Raw genomic sequence first — 19,176 nt, 5'->3', positions numbered from 1 at the left:
GTTCTGTTATCAAGATGCTGATGTAAATTCAGTTATCAAGATGCTGATGTAAGTTCACTTATCAAGATGCTGATGTAAGTTCTGTTATCAAGATGCTGATCTAAGTTCTGTTATCAAGATGCTGATCTAAGTTCACTTATCAAGATGCTGATCTAAGTTCTGTTATCAAGATGCTGATGTAAGTTCACTTATCAAGATGCTGATGTAAGTTCTGTTATCAAGATGCTGATGTAAGTGCACTTATCAAGATGCTGATGTAAGTTATGTTATCAAGATGCTGATGTAAGTTCTGTTATCAAGATGCTGATCTAAGTTCACTTATCAAGATGCTGATGTAAGTTCACTTATCAAGATGCTGATGTAAGTTCTGTTATCAAGATGCTGATCTAAGTTCTGTTATCAAGATGCTGATCTAAGTTCACTTATCAAGATGCTGATGTAAGTTCTGTTATCAAGATGCTGATGTAAGTTCACTTATCAAGATGCTGATCTAAGTTCTGTTATCAAGATGCTGATCTAAGTTCACTTATCAAGATGCTGATGTAAGTTCACTTATCAAGATGCTGATGTAAGTTCACTTATCAAGATGCTGATGTAAGTTCACTTATCAAGATGCTGATGTAAGTTCACTTATCAAGATGCTGATCTAAGTTCAGTTTTGTGCCCACACAGGAGCCTTATTTACCCATCCACCAGCCATGTATCTTATAACAAGAGATCCTATCCTATAGAAGCCTGGCACGCTAAGCTATAGACTACAGTACATAACCAGTCCCCCAGTTCTGCTCCCAATAGACCCAGCATAGCCACATTCTCAGCTCTCCAAAAGGCTCAAGAGACCAGTGCAAACACATCCCTGCTGACATCTATAAGTTCTAGCCATGGATACTGGTGTATGAGCAAACAGTTCCTGACTAGAGAGACTACAAAGGAAGTCTGGGTTTATTCCAAAGGGGCATGTGGCTACACCGGAGAGGATTAAAATAAGAATATGTGCTTAAGAGTAAATATTTATCGAGGATAAGCACTGCTTCGATTTTTTTTAAATGTCAACTTTCTATATGATGTTTGTGTGTTCCCTAGCAAAAATGCCATGTTTTAAGAATTGGGGTATGCATCTTTATTTTCTGGTGCAATGGGAAATAATTTCCATCCATCTATGCCATTGGTGCCCAGGACGTCGATCCTCGATCGCAAACTTCTTTCTAGTAGACCGCATGAACGTTTTCAAAATGTTTCCACTAAAAATATATATTTTGGCAATTCACAGCATTACCATCAAGTCTGCTTAGAAATATTGAGGTCCACAGTTCTGAAGCACTGTATGTTTTGCTTACAGGTTAGTTTCTTTCTCGAATATTACTGCAGACAAAAACAATTTTTTTTAACTGCTTGATTGACATAAAATTGGACCAACCCGTGGCACTATAGTTGCTAGATGTGTTTTTCAAACTGTCGCTACCATAGCAACCGTCTGACGTTAGTACGTTTACATTTCCACGCTTGCGAGACCTGTAACAGAATATTCTTTGTTGTTCCAGTGGTAGTTGTTTTTTACAACTTTTTTTTCTATGAAGTTGCGGTTACGTTTTTAATATGAGTGCTGGACCAAGCAGCAAGAAACTGAAAATCTACCACTTTCACAGTGAGTGGGAAGAAGATAATTTTTTCAACATAACAAATTCAAAATGTGTGTCCCCGATCTGCCATTCAAACGTAGCTCTTGCTCAGAAGGGAAATGTCGAGAGGCATTTCAAAACGGTTCACAAGAAATATGAAAGTGACTTTCCAGCTAAAAGTGAACTACGTATGAGAAAAGTAAAAGAGTTGAAGTCTCAACTAGCTGCCCAACAATCGATCTTTACAAGGGCCAAATCAAAATCAAAGGCAGCCACGATTGCATCATTCCGGGTGAGTCGCATACTAGCAAAGCACAAGAAACCGTTCCAGGATGGAGAAATGGTAAAGAGGCTTTTTTAAAGGCAGCAGAATCATTGTTTGATGATTTAAAAAATTAATCAGAAATAATTTCCGCTATTAAGGATGTTCAGCTATCCAAAAAAACTGTTATACAGCGCTGTGAAATGATGGATGAGGATTTGAGGGAGCATCTTAAAAAAGACAAATGAGTGCATGTTCTTTTCACTTCAATTTGACGAGTCGACAGGCGTGATCGACCCATCTCAGTTGTGCATTTTCATCAGAATGGTGTTTGAAGATATGACTGCCAAAGAGGAACTGCTCAAAATCACATCGTTGAAAGGAAAAACACGAGGGGAGTACATTTTTGTGGCATTCAAGGACTTTATTAATAGCACTCGGTTACCCATTTACAAACTTGTGTCCATAACTACAGATGGAGCACCACTACAGATGGAGCACCACAAGTCAAAATACCGGTCCACTCTAACAATTGATCCCCTGGACACCTGTTTGAGGCTAGCAATCAGTAGATATAACCCAGACTATGCAAAGATTGCTGCCAGCATGCAGTGCAAATCATCCAATCAATAATGTGAAATTATATTTACTACTGCCAGGGGGGTGGACCGTGTTAGAAAGTAGATCCTATGTAACTAAAGTCTGGGTACCCCTGATCTATGCCATCGAAATACATGTTCCCGGACAACTTAAAAAGTACAAATTCTACTAGCCAATTGGATTACCAATATCATTCATTAAGAAACCTGGAACTGGCAGTGTTAATGATTACACAATCTTGACATTTTGGTGTGTCATGTTTTACTAAGAGCTGTCCTTTTCCCATGTCCCTGTCCCTAGAGGAGTGTCCTTTACTGTGGTTTACCACACATTTCATCCTCCCTTTCACCCGCCTTACCTTTCAATCCTGCCATTTCTACCCTCACAAAGGTTACCGCCTGGCCGATACACATGCTTTGATTATTTATAGCACCGCTGGCTTCCTATTATCTGAACCTTTCAAGACCAATACAGGAGGAGGCTGACGTCCTTTTCAAAGGCAGGGTTTTTCACCAAAATGTCAGTCCATTTTTCCTAAGTAATCTGAGTGTGGTGCTGTGTACTGTAGCCATCTGGTTTCATGTAATAAGGCATGTTCTTCAATGTTACCATTGAATGAATATATGGGGATTGGAGGAGGAGAATGCTTGGAAGACTTATTTATTTGAAAATTCCCATGCTACCTCCAAAACACACATCCACAAAGGTACAGTATGTATCGGAGACAGGTAAAGGCACCATAAGGTGAATTCAGTGGGCTGCTTTTTCTACCCGGAGACATGCTCAGGGATCTCCTCTCACACCCAAACACATGCGCACACCCAAACACGCTCTGAGCCGCAGCAGAAACCTCTCTGCTGCCACTGAGGCTCCACATGTGTTACGTAAGCCACACACTGCCTGTCCTCGTCCCTTTCCGACTCCCCATCCCACCTCAGGGTGGGAATGAGGGGTGATGATAGAGGGTACTGGCTGGTATCATGGTGTGTGTCCAGTTCTGATGAAACACTGCAGGGTAGCTTAGCCCCAGCTCCGTAGCGACGCACCCTCCTCCACTCCCACCTTCATAATGCACTTAGAAAACAGCCTGTGAACTTGATGGGAGAGGAATTAACTGGAGCTCATTTAGGTCTGAAAGCACAGGGCTGAGTCACGCTCAGCAAACGCTCAGCAAACCTCGGCGGTGCTCATTAACCAGGGGCCAGGTTCAAGTAGCCATGTAAACATCACAGAGAACCAGCCATACGGTAGTGCTGGGATCTAGCATGGCTAATGTTAGGAGATGTTAGGAGCCCCATGATCAAAAGCCCAGCTAATGTTAGATGTTAGGAGCTAATGGTCAAATGCAGACTGAGGTTTGTCTGACTATAGTGTGGCTCTCTGGCTGTGGCTAGGTGCCCCAAGCTGCAGTGGGTGCTAAGCCTTCATTACTAAATTAATCGGGCCTCTGAGAAATAGACTGCATGGGCCACTCAGGGACTCTTAGAGCGCTCTTGGGATTCCTTATCTGTTTTGTGTTAGAGCGCTGCTTTGAAGTACATCCACTATACTGCATTGTCTGTACAGGAAAAGTCCCTGGACCCCCCCTGTTTTGAAATCCCAAAATAGAAAGTGTAATACACAATAAAAATGTGTTCAACTTGCAAATGCTGGGTGCTTACTGTACACCGTGTGTCCCATTATAGTACTTCAAAGCAATATATCTGCATAGCCTTTTAGAGGCTTTTTGAAGCTTGCTCAATGTGGATTCATCACAATAGACAGAGGAATGGTAATGATATGTAAAGACCACAAACCCAGTGGGCTTTTGTTATGCATTAAACCTGCTTAGCTGGCTCCATTGTCCTGGTCCACCTGGGATTACATGAGCAGACATTGAGGTATGAAGCACCAATATAGCATATCCTTAAGGTCAGGGTTCATCAACTAGATTCAGCCACAGGCCGGTTGTTTCTTGAGCGGATGGTCAGGGGTCCGGAACATAATTACATGTAATTTGTAGACTGCAAATTGACGGCAAGAAGCCCAAACCGATATAATATATGACTAAAACATAAAAGACTGTAAAAACACCAGCAAATCAGCTCCAAGTGATTTTAATTTTGGAAATCTGTTCAAAAGTATTCCCACACATAATAGAGAGACACGTGATCCTATACAAATGTATGCAAGGTTTGAAATAATTATGTCCAACAATTTAAAAAAGACTAGAAAACTCGGGGGGCCAATTAAAATCAGTGGCGGCAGGCCGCCAGTTAGGGAATCCTGCCGTAGGTCGTTTAAGTACAGTCTGAAATGTCATAAGTCGAACTAAATGAACTAAAACACATATCTATAGGATACTTACTCACTGTCTTTGCTGGGCTCTAAATGTTTATATATATATCTCAAATCTAATAATTTTACTGTTATCCTATATAGCCACTTCGTTTGCCAAGTTTCCCTAATATTTGGTGCACAGAGCAGAGTTGGTGAAAGTGATGAAACAAAAGAAATGGCAACAATAATCAAACATATGAATTTTGATTGTGATGGTCTAATGAAAGTATTTCCAAATCAGACCTGGTCGCCTCCGTCTCCTCTTCTTGGAGCCGAAGAGTTTGACCCGAGAGAACATAGACAACCGACTGGGTTTGTTCTCGCATTGCTTTGTCTTGTTCGGGCTGCTAACGCAGCGGCAGGCATTAGATTTCTCCCGCTCCCTCGCCTGCCTTTTCTGCCGAATAAGGGAGCTGGCTATCGCTGCAGCCATGGCCAGTTTGACGGTTTTCCCGAGGAAACTTCCAGACTATAAAAAATGTTTCGCCTCTACCTCTTCCTCCCGACCGTAGGACTTCTACTTTAAAATCTTACTCAAGGCGCTGTGGTCATCCAAATAGTCCTCAAATGCAAAGCGCAGTTATTATTCGTTAATTGTGCAAAAAACATGACATTCTGCATAAAAAAATGCAGTCAGTGCATAAAAAAGTACTTCCACTCTTCTTCAAAATGCTGACAATCATATGTTCTGTAAATGTATAATTTTTCTGATGGTTTTGTTGGGGGTAGCTTGGTAATGGTGCATCTTATCTCCGGAAAAAAATAAGTTGTCCTCAAAAAAGATTATGAGACATGTTCCACTCTCATACAGCACATCTAGTTTACCAGAGCGCGAGGTATTGATCCTCCAACTGTGTCATTTCCTCAGCATCATAACTAAATACGCGCTGCACTGTTCCCCTAAAAAGACGGTTTGAACCATCCCACAAAAGCATGGACCGTGCACATCAAGAGTGGCGCAGAGGCAGGTGGTCTTGAACGGCGCTTAATGCGCAGACAGAAAAACACCTGTTACAGAACACAGAGAGAAACATTCCAATGCTGATGTTTTTTCTCTTCTCTTTTTGGTAGGTTAATCTCCCTCGTCACTGGCAAAGCCCTGCTGGTACTAAACCTGTTAATATGTAGCGACGGGTGAGGAGAGAGATAGACTAGTTATTAAGGAGATTCCCTTAGTTTTTCCTCTCTTGTTCAAGCGTGGTGACAATAGTTAATGAAATAAAGTTCTCCATTCAAATGCAGTATCAGACCCTAGTGCATGGTAGTCTCAGCTATACTGCTGTGCTCTGAGGGAGCATCCTACCCAGGCGCAGAACTAGCGTGGGGGCGTAAGATTCTGGCACCCTCTCTCACTCTGTCCCTTCATTTATTCAATACCATTCAATGAGTATGCCAATTACTCGTAATCATTAAACATACGAAAGATTCATTTAAAAAAGTTGTCATACAAAAGATTAATATATTCTTTTCAGATGAAATGATATCACTTGCAGTAAATCACATAGTCTACCCTAATTAATACAAAACACTGCTTCCTTATCATGCATTGTCAATACACAAATACAAAAGTACATTTTCTGATGGAAATTTGGTGCATTGCTAGATGGTTTCAAGTACTTCTTGTTTTGAAATAGGTTATAGTAGTGGTAGTGACTGCAGTAGTAATGGTAGTGACGGGTTATATTGATTGATTGATTGGCTGATTGATTGATTGGATAGGATAGCCTGAACATGTGCAAATTGTTTTGGTGTCTCTTAAAAGGTTCAAAAGTTACTCTTGATGGATTATTTTATGCACATTTATATAGTTACAGTTGATACAAGTTTTTTTTTTAGAATTTGAAGTTAGGATAGCCTTAACCTGAGAACATTGGTTTGGTATCTCTAGCTATTATGGTTCAAAAGATACTGTTGGTCAGTTATTTTCTGCAAATCTCTGCAAATATATATAGTTAAAGTTGATAAAGATTCTAAAGAATTTGAAGTTAGGATAGCCTGAACAAGTTAAAGTTGGTTTCGTGTCTCTAGCTTGAACGTTTCAAGAGTTAAAATTATTGTTGGTGGGTATATACAGTGGGGAGAAGAAGTATTTGATACACTGCCGATTTTGCAGGTTTTCCTACTTACAAAGCATGTAGAGGTCTGTAATTTTTATCATAGGTACACTTCAACTGTGAGAGACGGAATCTAAAACAACAATCCAGAAAATCACATTGTATGATTTTTAAGTAATTAATTTGCATTTTATTGCATGATATAAGTATTTGATACATCAGAAAAGCAGAACTTAATATTTGGTACAGAAACCTTTGTTTGCAATTACAGAGATCATACGTTTCCTGTAGTTCTTGACCAGGTTTGCACACACTGCAGCATGGATTTTGGCCCACTCCACCATACAGACCTTCTCCAGATCCTTCAGGTTTCGGGGCTGTCGCTGGGCAATACGGACTTTCAGCTCCCTCCAAAGATTTTCTATTGGGTTCAGGTCTGGAGACTGGCTAGGCCACTCCAGGACCTTGAGATGCTTCTTACGGAGCCACTCCTTAGTTGCCCTGGCTGTGTGTTTCGGGTCGTTGTCATGCTGGAAGACCCAGCCACGACCCATCTTCAATGCTCTTACTGAGGGAAGGAGGTTGTTGGCCAAGATCTCGCAATACATGGCTCCATCCATCCTCCCCTCAATACGGCGCAGTCGTCCTGTTCCCTTTGCAGAAAAGCATCACCAAAGAATGATGTTTCCACCTCCATGCTTCACGGTTGGGATGATGTTCTTGGGGTTGTACTCATCCTTCTTCTTCCTCCAAGCACGGCGAGTGGAGTTTAGACAAAAAAGCTCTATTTTTGTCTCATCAGACCACATGACCTTCTCCCATTCCTCCTCTGGATCATCCAGATGGTCATTGGCAAACTTCAGACAGGCCTGGACATGCGCTGGCTTGAGCAGGGGGACCTTGCGTGCGCTGCAGGATTTTAATTGTAGTGTGCTACTAATGTTTTTCTTTGAGACTGTGGTCCCAGCTCTCTTCAGGTCATTGACCAGGTCCTGCCGTGTAGGTCTGGGCTGATCCCTCACCTTCCTCATGATCATTGATGCCCCACGAGGTGAGATCTTGCATGGAGCCCCAGACCGAGGGTGATTGACCGTCATCTTGAACTTCTTCCACTTTCTAATAATTGCGCCAACAGTTGTTGCCTTCTCACCAAGCTGCTTGCCTATTGTCCTGTAGCCCATCCCAGCCTTGTGCAGGTCTACAATTTTATCCCTGATGTCCTTACACAGCTCTCTGGTCTTGGCCATTGTGGAGAGGTTGGAGTCTGTTTGATTGAGTGTGTGGACAGGTGTCTTTTATACAGGTAACGAGTTCAAAGAGGTGCAGTTAATAGAGGTAATGAGTGGAGAACAGGAGGGCTTCTTAAAGAAAAACTAACAAGTCTGTGAGAGCCGGAATTCTTACTGGTTGGTAGGTGATCAAATACTTATGTCATGCAATAAAATGCAAATTAATTACTTAAAAATCATACAATGTGATTTTCTGGATTTTTGTTTTAGATTCCGTCTCTCACAGTTGAAGTGTACCTATGATAAAAATTACAGACCTCTACATGCTTTGTAAGTAGGAAAACCTGCAAAATCGGCAGTGTATCAAATACTTCTTCTCCCCACTGTATGTAAATGTATGCACATTAAGTAGTTATAATTTGTAGTGCGGACCAAAGCTAGACCATCGCTAATGCGAACCAGAGCTAGCTAGCTATGCCCAGGACCAGAGCTAGTGCAGACCAGAGCAGTAGTAGTGGTCAGTAATTGTGTTGTTGTGGTCAGTAGTTGTGGTCAGTAATTGTGGTCAATAGTTGTGTGGTTCAGTAGTTGTGTGGTTGTGGTCAGTAGTTGTGGTCAGTAGTTGTGTGGTTGTGGTCAGTAGTTAGGTAGTTGTGGTCAGTTGTTGTGGACATTAGTTGTTTGGCTCAGTAGTTGTGTGGCTGCGGTCAATAGTTGTGGTCAGTAGTTGCGGTCAGTAGTTGTGGTCAGTAGTTGTGGTCAGTAGTTATGGTCAGTAGTTGTATTGTGGTCGGCCGTTGTGCAGTTGTAGTCTGTAGTTGTGGTCAGTCCTTTTTAGGCTGTGGTCTGTCATTGTGTGGTCAGTAGTTGTGGCCAGTAGTGGTCAGTAGTTGTGTGGTCAGTAATTGTGTGTTTGTGGTCAGTAGTTTTGTGGTTGTGTTCAGTAGTTGTAGTCAGTAGTAGTTGTGTGGTTGTGGTCAGTAGTTGTGTGGTTGTGGTCAGTAGCTGTGTGGTTGTGGTTCAGTAGTTGTGTGGTTCAGTAGTTGTGTAGTCAGTAGTTGTGTGCTTTAGTAGTTGTGGTGATGTGGTTGTGGTCAGTCGTTGTTTGGTTCCGTCGGACATGGTCAGTAGTTGTGTGTTATGGTCAGTAGTTGTGGTCAGTAGTTGTGTGGATTCAGTAGTTGTGTGTTTGTGGTCAGTAGTTGTGTGTTTCTGGTCAGTAATTGTGATCAGTAGTTGTGGTCATTAGTTGTGTGGTTGTGATCAGTTATTGTGGTCAGTAGCTGTGGTTAGTAGCTGTGTGGTCAGTAGTTTTTTGTTTGTGGTCAGTCGTTGTGTGTTATGGTCAGTAGTTGTGGTCGGTAGTTGTGTGTTATGGTCAGTAGTTGTGGTCAGTAGGTGTGTGATCAGTAGTTGTGTGGATTCAGTAGTTGTGTGTTTGTGGTCAGTAGTTGTGTGTTTCTGGTCAGTAGTTGTGGTCATTAGTTGTGTGGTTGTGATCAGTTATTGTGGTCAGTATCTGTGTGGTTGTGGTTCAGTAGTTGTGTGGTCAGTAGTTGAGTGGTTCAGTAGTTGAGTTGTTCAGTAGTTGAGTGGTTCAGTAGTTGTGGTCAGTAGTTGAGTGGTTCAGTAGTTGTGGTCAGTAGTTGAGTGGTTCAGTAGTTGTGGTCAGTAGTTGAGTGGTTCAGTAGTTGTGGTCAGTAGTTGTGTGGTTGCAGTCAGTAGTTGTGGTCAGTTATGGTCAGTTGTTGTGGTCAGTAGTTGTGGTTAGTAGTTGTGTGGTTAGTAGTTGTGTGGTTAATAGTTGTGTGGTTGTGGTCAGTAGTTGTGGTCAGTAGTTGTGGTCAGTTATGGTTAGTAGTTGTGGTTATTAGTTTTGTGGTTGTGGTCAGTAGCTGTGTGGTCAGTAGTTGAGTTGTTCAGTAGTTGAGTGGTTCAGTAGTTGTGGTCAGTAGCTGTGTGGTCAGTAGTTGAGTTGTTCAGTAGTTGAGTGGTTCATTAGTTGTGGTCAGTAGTTGTGTGGTTCAGTAGTTGAGTTGTTCAGTAGTTGAGTGGTTCAGTAGTTGTGGTCAGTAGTTGTGTAGTTGTGGTCAGTAGTTGTGGCCAGTAGTTGTGACCAGTTATGGTCAGTAGTTGTGGTCAGTAGTTGTGGTTAGTAGTTGTGTGGTTGTGGTCATTGGTTGTGGTCAGTTATGGTCAGTAGTTGTGTGGTTGTGGTCAGTAGTTGTGTGGTCAGTAGTTGTGTGGTTCAGTAGTTGTGTGGCTCAGTAGTTGTGGTCAGTAGTTGAGTGGTTCAGTAGTTGTGGTCAGTAGTTGTGTGGTTCAGTAGTTGTGGTCAGTAGTTGTGTGGTTGCGGTCAGTCATTGTGGGCAGTAGTTGTGGCCAGTTATGGTCAGTAGTTGTGGCCAGTTATGGTCAGTAGTTGTGGTTAGCAGTTGTGTGGTTAGTAGTTGTGGTCAGTAGTTGTGGTCAGTTATGGTCAATAGTTGTGGTTAGTAGTTGTGTGGTTGTGGTCAGTAGCTATATGGTCAGTAGTTGTGTGGTTGTGGTCAGTCATTGTGGTCAGTAATTGTGCAATTAACAATGGTTCCTGTAATAACTGTAGCACTTTAAACTATGTGTGTGAGATAAGAACAGGCCCTGCAAGCGCAAGCTCCACTGCAGTACCTTGGACAACAACACTGACTTTAGTGCCTTGAGATTTTGCCTACCAACACCTGCTCCACTAGCCAGGCAGGACTGTGTGGAAGAGACCCAAACAAACGTGACCATGGTGCTCAAGTGCGAGACGCAGTGACCAATGACTCGGAGTGTGGGCAAAGCCCTAACAAAGTTGGAGATGGATTGGGCTATAACTCTGCCTCCTACACACTTGGTCAGGTGAAGAAAACCCTGAATGCAGCCACTGGCCGAAAACAACAACACTAGGTGATGGAATAGATTAGACTCGAGCAGAGACTAATCCATCAACAATATTCCACATCCTGTCTGTCTGTCCCTGGAGCAGGGCGAGGAGATGAGCATTTGGCAACAACAGGAAGCTCGCACCCCCACATTTTTCACCAACGCGTTGCCATGGCAGTGTGGCCTTTGCCAGTGTGCCTTGCACTGAGGGGCACTTCAACTTCTGTTTATCTGGTCAAATAGGTTATTTACAATGAAAAATATGAGGATAACAACGATGTTGAGGATAAACATGAGGTCAACTGAATACAGTCATCTACATTTTACTTGCCTACGTAAAATCATCAATAGCTCGCAACTCTGTGAAACTGATAGGCTACCATTTTGGATGGCAAGCGATCGAGCAAACACTCTCACGACAAGACAGTAGGCTATGACGGGACAGGAGTCATGTCCTGTTATTGCATCCAACTGCAAGATCAAACGTCTGTAGGGAGACAGCACCCCCTCACTGACAAGGCTACTGTCAACAACTCCCTGCAGAAGCAGCAGTAGTCGCCTTCTCCTCAGCCTCCCCTCCCTCTGTTTCCTCTCCGCGCATCACATCGGAATCAAAGCCTCCACATGGGCGCCACCTACAGTCCAGATCTGAAGCTGCCGTACACAAACTTTACATCTGATATGATTCACAGATCAATAGCGTTGTACATTAGGCTCTACTGCATACACTGCCACACACGGACGCCAAAGACCATATTTAAAAAAAAATAAAAAATAAAAATGAGGACGAAACTGTTACTTCAATTACAAAGAAATAGACTATTACCCAATCATCTCAATTAGGCATCTATACAATCACAGAGGAAATAGACAATAATAAAGCAGGTTTCTGAAAACACTCAAGGCTCCAGAGTATGCCGATAGCCGACATATTTAACAGAAAAAGGTACTGTGGGTTATAAGCTACATTTTCAAACTTGAACTACCATTAACATTAACCAGTGTGATCAAAATACATAATCTTTCAACATCGTTTAAAAAAAAACATTACCGATATATTTAATACCATTGATATGCACCAAAAAGTAACATTTTGAATTCTATGCATCAATTTCAGCAAGTATGCTATTATAACATCCTAGGCTACACATCAACTAAATATAATAAGCGTTTGACCTCAGACAAGTTCTATATGATAAAGTTCTACAGCACTCCTATCGCCGAGGTCATCTCCCTTCAACACCATGGACAGCTCCAGCGCCAGGGTGTGCGCCTCTGTCAATAACATCCATGTTCTGACACAGATGCAGCAAAACACAAAATAAATAGGATATTCTTATAATCGCGATATGAGGCATATTCCACATCAAGTACATCAGAAAGTAGGCTATGTCCCTAGAAGTCAAACAAACTGAAGAAAATGTGCAGAAACACTTGGAAAGGAAAAGCGCAGCCTACCCGATGCAGATTTCCTCAAGGGAAAAGTCTTGCTTCTATGCATAACTGAAGCCAAGAAAAGTGTCCTCAATACGAACAATAGCCGTTAGATTTTGGAATGAAAGCAAGGAGATGCTACAAAAGTTTAAACCAGATAATTCAAAGAACTGTCAAAAGGCGTAGACGGAGAAAGCGTCAAGGCGGGGCCAGCAGAAGATGTAGAAGAAGATCATTAACGGACGGCATTAGTGACATGCCATTATGACTGTCTAAAATACTCATTAAAGATGCATTTGGAGGTCTTGTTGGTTTGGAGCGTTGACACTAAACTGCTGCAGGCTCTCTGAGTCGAAAATTAAGAAAAGGGATTGAAATTGCTCGTAGAGAATGTACTTCCTGCCTAGAGCAGAAAATAGTTTCCTCTCATATTACAGCAACATGGATGTAAAACGATCCTTTAATGTGCCGGGTAAAACGGTTATGCAGGCCCTGTCCACTTTCCACTGAAATGCATCGACGTACATCAATGATGAGAATACGCATTAGCAGAGTTTTTTTTTTTTTTTTTTACATGGAAGCTCTGTTGTTCTGGACACTTAAGAGAGATTTTTAACAAACTGGTACAGTGGTATTGAAATTGGCTTTCCACATTGCACATGGCTGCTTTATCACATAAACTGCCATAGATAACGGGCAATCAAACACAGAAGATAATTGAATCAGGCCAACTTGAAGACATGATTCAAACGTTCTTACATTAAACGACCATCTTTCATGTTTAATGAGAAATGACAGATAGAGGATAAACGTACATAAAGTATAGAAGAAAATTAGGTCATTGTTGATCAAACTCTCTAAGACAAGCGCCAATCATTGCAATGGCTAATATACTGAAGGCCTAAACTGTGGTGAATGTGATTCTCTTGCATACCGTAGGACAGGAGTATTCAACTCTTACACTATGAGGTCTGGAGCCTGCTGGTTTTCTGTTCAACTTGATAATTAATTGCACCCACCTGGAGTCCCAGGTCTAGTTCCTGATTAGAGAGGAACAATGAAAAATAGCAGTCGAACTGGCTTCGAGGTCCAGAGTGGAGTTTGAGGACTGTAGGTAGATACCTTGAGGCAGAAGCAGAGGCAGATACTACACAGTGTTGAACACTAGATGGGGCAAGTGACCAGCCTTACATTGTTGTTGCAGGCTTGCCATTGAAGTTGGCAATAACCTGCGCTTTAAAAATCAGACTTACTGAAAGTCTGTAATAGTATGACCTCTCAAAGTAGGCCTACAATTTCTAAATATATTAACTAGTACACTTAAGACTTGTAACTTAGACAGTACTGTATGTATGTATGTATGTAGGAATGTGTATCAATCTGTATCAATCTCCATAAAACCATGTGTTTTGTCCCATGCTCTGCCCATCAATAATCCTGCCATAGGATAAGTGGCCCCCAACAGGGACAAGAGGGATGCTCCGGGATGCTGGCCTTCTAGGCAGAGTTGCAAAGAAAAAGCCATATCTTACACTGGCCAATAAAAAGAAAAGATCAAGATGGGCAAAAGAACACAGACACTGGACAGAGGAACTCTGCCTAGAAGGCCAGCATCCCGGAGTCGCCTCTTCACTGTTGATGTTGAGACTGGTGTTTTGCAGGTACTACTTAATGAAGCTGCCATTTGAGGACTTGTGAGGTTTCTGTTTCTCAAACTAGGCACAATGTACTTGTCCTCTTGTTAAGTTGTGCACTGGGGCCTCCCACTCCTCTTTCTATTCTGGTTAGAGCCAGTTTGCGCTGTTCTGTGAAGAGAGTAGTACACAGCGTTGTACGAGATCTTCAGTTTCTTATCAATTTCTCACATAGAATAGCTTTCAATTCTCAAAACAAGAATAGACTGACGAGTTTCAGAAGAACGTACTTTGTTTCTGGACATTTTGAGCCTGTAATCGAAACCCACAAATGCTGATGCTCCAGATACTCAACTAGTCTAAAGAAGGCCAGTTTTATTGCTTCTTTAATCAGCAGAACAGTTTTCAGCTGTGCTAACATAATTGCAAAAGGGGCAATTTAGCCTTTTAAAATTATAAACTTGGATTAGCTAACATGCCATTGAAACACAGGAGTGATGGTTGCTGATAATGAGCCTCTGTACGCCTATGTAGATATTCCATAAAAAATCTGCCGTTTCTACCTACAATAGTCATTTACAACATTAACAACGTCTACTGTATTTCTGATCAATTTTATGTTATTTTAATGGACAAAAAATTTGCTTTTCTTTCAAAATCAAGGACATTTCTAAGTGACCCCAAACTTTTGATCAGTAGTGTATCAGCAGAACTGTTTTCAGCTGTGCTAACATAATTGCAAAAGGGTCAATTTAGCCTTTTGATACAGTCGTGGCCAAAAGTTTTGAGAATGACACAACTATTAATTTTCACAAAGTCTGCTGCCTCAGTTTGTATGATGGCAATTTGCATATACTCCAGAATGTTATGAAGAGTGATCAGATGAATTGCAATTAATTGCAAAGTCCCCCTTTGCCATGCAAATGAACTGAATCCCCCAAAAACATTTCCAATGCATTTCAGCCCTGCCACAAAAGGACCAGCTGACATCAGGTCAGTGATTCTCTCGTTAAAACAGGTTTCAGTGTTGACGAGGACAAGGCTGGAGATCACCCTGTCATGCTGATTGAGTTCGAATAACAGACTGGAAGCTTCAAAAGGAGGGTAGTGCTTGGAATCATTGTTCTTCCTCTGTCAACCATGGTTACCTGCAAGGAAACACGTGCCGTCATTATTGCTTTGCACAAAAAGGGCTTCACAGGGAAGGATTTTGCTGCCAGTAAGACTGCACCTAAATCAACCATTTATCGGATCATCAAGAACTTCAAGGAGAGCGGTTCAATTGTTGTGAAGAAGGCTTCAGGGCGCCCAAGAAAGTCCAGCAAGCGCCAGGACCGTCTCCTAAAGTTGATTCAGCTGCGGGATTGGGGCACCACCAGTATAGAGCTTGCTCAGGAATGGCAGCAGGCAGGTGTGAGTGCATCTGGACGCACAGTGAGGCGAAGACTTTTGGAGGATGGCCTGGTGTCAAGAAGGGCAGCAAAGAAGCCACTTCTCTCCAGGAAAAACATCAGGGACAGACTGATATTCTGAAAAAGGTACAGGATTTGGACTGCTGAGGACTGGGGTAAAGTCATTTTCTCTGATGAATCCCCTTTCCGATTGTTTGGGGCATCCGGAAAAAAGCTTGTCCGGAGAAGACAAGGTGAGCGCTACCATCAGTCCTGTGTCATGCCAACAGTAAAGCATCCTAAGACCATTCATGTGTGGGGTTGCTTCTCAGCCAAGGGAGTGGGCTCACTCACAATTTTGCCTAAGAACACAGCCATGAGTAAAGAATGGTACCAACACATCCTCCAAGAGCAACTTCTCCCAACCATCCAGGAACAGTTTGGTGACGAACAATGCCTTTTCCAGCATGATGGAGCACCTTGCCATAAGGCAAAAGTGTTAACTAAGTGGCTCGGGGAACAAAACATCAATATTTTGGGTCCATGGCCAGGAAACTCCCCAGACCTTAATCCCATTGAGAACTTGTGGTCAATCCTCAAGAGGCGGGTGGACAAAAACCCACAAATTCTGACAAACTCCAAGCATTGATTATGCAAGAATGGGCTGCCATCAGTCAGGATGTGGCCCAGAAGTTAATTGACAGCATGCCAGGGCGGATTGCAGAGGTCTTGAAAAAGAAGGGTCAACACTGCAAATATTGACTTTTTGCATCAACTTCATGTAATTGTCAATAAAAGCCTTTGACACTTGCTTGTAATTATACTTCAGTATTCCATAGTAACATCTGACAAAAATATCTAAAGACACTGAGGCAGCAGACTTTGTGAAAATTAATATTTGTGTCATTTTCAAAACTTTTGGCCACGACTGTACATATAAAATAAAATCTTTAAAAAAGAAGACACCTGTACCATGTCAAACATAAAGCTGAAATGTATTCAATTTGAGTTTGCATCCCAATATTACACTTGATATATATATCACATAAGACTGAAATATAACAAAACTGTTTGACGTAGAAATACCGGATTTTCTGTGTAATTATGAAATTATAAAAAATATTAATAACATCTCATCCTTGAGGCCACTACAAGGCGATTTAGTAATTTGACTGCAGGAAAGGTGTCTACACCTACTATTTTTACGGACACGGTACAAACACGGTACAACCAAAGTTAAGTCAACTGGCTGCTGCTGTAATGATCTGGAGAGGTAATAATATGAATATTGCAACAGGTTTCAACTTGAGAGGCGAGCGTCAAGAAAGAGAGGAGAAAGAGAGATGTCACCCAGCCTACCAGGGCTGACGCATGTGTGTGTGTCTCTGTGTGTGTGTTTGTATGCGTGCGTGTGTCTGTATGTGCTAGCAAACCAGGTTTGTGTTTGCTGCAGTGTGCCAGCCTGCCAAGGGTCCATTAATTACTGTGGTGCCCCAGAATGGCAGTCTACTGTGGCCTCCTCGCAGCTCCACTGGGCCAGGGGCACCTTCACTATTCTACTAACTACACTCCCAGCCACAGCCTCATGGGAGTGGGAAGAGAGTCCACATGGACAACCTAAAGCCCAGTACACACACAGGCAATAACAGTAGCTATTAGGGCAACAGACAAGTCAGTATTTGCATCAATACTAGCAGTGCCATAAAAAGAAAACCAGTACAAAGCCAAGTTGTGAGTACAACCAGCAATATAGATCTATGGAGAGAGACAGTAATGCTGAAGCTAGATGTATTGGACTGCCGGACCATCGGTGTTGTGTATGTTTAGCATAAGATGTGAAGTGTGTGACTCTGCAGGCCAGGGTACTATTGTGCCGCCTGCTGCCATACAAAGGCACTCAGATGACGCTTGCTGATCCCGGCGCCGTGTGCTTCTAAAACTGTGAACACAGTTACATCAGACAGCACCACACAGCCTGCCACCGTCACTCTGCCAGTACACAATGACATCACCACTGATTCCTCACATACAGGGTGATGTTACATATTCTAGCCACTAGGGTGCAGTGCTGCCGAGCACCCGGAGATTGGGAGATGTGGGATGTGCACATCTCCCAGTTGGTTGAGGACCATTCATACATACCAGTCTCTCTGTAGATATGGCCAAACAATTAGTGCTGTCTCCTTTTATTAATCGCCCCAGTCCATCAAGATTAATCAAAGTTAATGAGTTTCTAATTTGGGAATGAGAGGAGGCAGGACTTGGGGCACATGCATTGATTGTAGTGTAAGGTATAATCCCCTTATAAGCATTTTCTGATAGAGGACAACGCTTAAAACATGACTAGTAGCATCCTGAGTGAGTACATTGACATTCTTTAAAAGTCATTTTTGGAACGTTGTCTAAATCATTGTTTCCCAACTCCAGTCCTCGAGTACCCCCGACAGTACACATTTTTTAAATTGTAGCCCCAGACAAGCAGCCTGACTCAACGTCAAGCCCTTGATGAGTTGAATGAGGTGTGTTTGTCCGGGGCTACGGTTGGGAGTACTTGAGGACCGGACTTGGGAACCACTGATCTAAATCATTACATGTTTAAATACTGAGCTCAGCTTAACAGCTTCATTTGTATAATTCTGTGTCAAAGAAAGGACCTACCATGGATGAAGACCAATATGACATAACCTCTTATTGACATATTGTAACAAATGAGGCAGTTCCACTCTGCTTTGCTGCAGGCCTCTGAGTGCATACAGTACGTGTGCTGGTGGCGGTGCTGCTGGTGAACAGCTACAGCATCCCGTGCAGTAGCACACTAGACTAGGCCAACACCGTCAGGGCGATAACCAGCGTTGCCATGGAGACTGTCCACGTGAGCATTTGTTTGTGAGAGTGTGATCGTATGCCGGGGGTGGGAAAAGGGGTATTACAGGATAAGAGACCCTTCCTTAAGGCTCTGATGAGAAGAGCTGGATCCTAGTTGTGTGTGAAAGGCTGGGCCACAGGGCTGGGCTCACAGCCTCAGAGCTCTCTGCAGGTCTGGAGGACTAACTGCAGCAGCAGATAAAGACAGGGACCAGAGCGACTGGGACTGGGAGAAGGCCCTGGCATTACCTCACCCCCAGGGTATTGACTCCGATCTAGAGGAGCAGCTCTGAGCTCCACCATGGGGACTAACGACAATGCAGAAGAGCAGCTCTGAGCTCCATTGTGGGGACAAACAAAAATGCAGAAGAGCAGCTCTGAGCTCCATTGTGGGGACAAACAAAAATGCAGAAGAGCAGTTCTGAGCTCCATTGTGGGGACAAACAAAAATGCAGAAGAGCAGCTCTGAGCTCCATTGTGGGGACAAACAAAAATGCAGAAGAGCAGCTCTGAGCTCCATTGTGGGGACAAACAAAAATGCAGAAGAGCAGCTCTGAGCTCCATTGTGGGGACAAACAAAAATGCAGAAGAGCAGTTCTGAGCTCCACCGTGGGGACTACGTAACCACTACCCAGAGGATTAGCTCATGGTTCACCCCAGAGCCTTCCATCTATTGAGCTACTTCATTAAAGAACCACAATGCATCTCAATTCTGAATAAATGTACTTGGTATTCAGGATTGAATACAAACAAGCATCAACTTGGTGCTTGTTTGTATTTGTCCACAGTGCCGGTTTGTTATTTCAGAAATAAAGATAATGAAACATAAAAACAGCAAACAGCGAAAGAAAGGGCTGTGAAGTCC

At 42.7% G+C, this 19,176-nt stretch overlaps 1 protein-coding gene across 2 annotated transcripts in view; it reads right to left on the bottom strand.

Annotated features, from left to right (window-relative positions):
- LOC120047469 (fibroblast growth factor 13) overlaps positions 1-19,176 on the bottom strand; it is a 100,525-nt gene that overhangs the window by 38,884 nt on the left and 42,465 nt on the right. The window contains exon 1 of one of the 2 annotated variants that reach the window (XM_038993002.1): positions 5,044-5,233. The exons of the other annotated variant lie outside the window; for it this stretch is intronic. Coding sequence (XP_038848930.1) covers positions 5,044-5,233 — 190 coding nt within the window. Of the gene's footprint in view, positions 1-5,043; positions 5,234-19,176 lie in introns of those variants that run through there. 2 annotated transcript variants of the gene reach the window in all.

The sequence above is a fragment of the Salvelinus namaycush genome, chromosome 5, assembly GCF_016432855.1.
Source record: "Salvelinus namaycush isolate Seneca chromosome 5, SaNama_1.0, whole genome shotgun sequence".
Lineage (NCBI taxonomy): Eukaryota > Metazoa > Chordata > Actinopteri > Salmoniformes > Salmonidae > Salvelinus > Salvelinus namaycush.
Note: the sequence above shows the minus strand (reverse complement) of the source record. Positions and strands in the feature narration are given on the sequence as shown.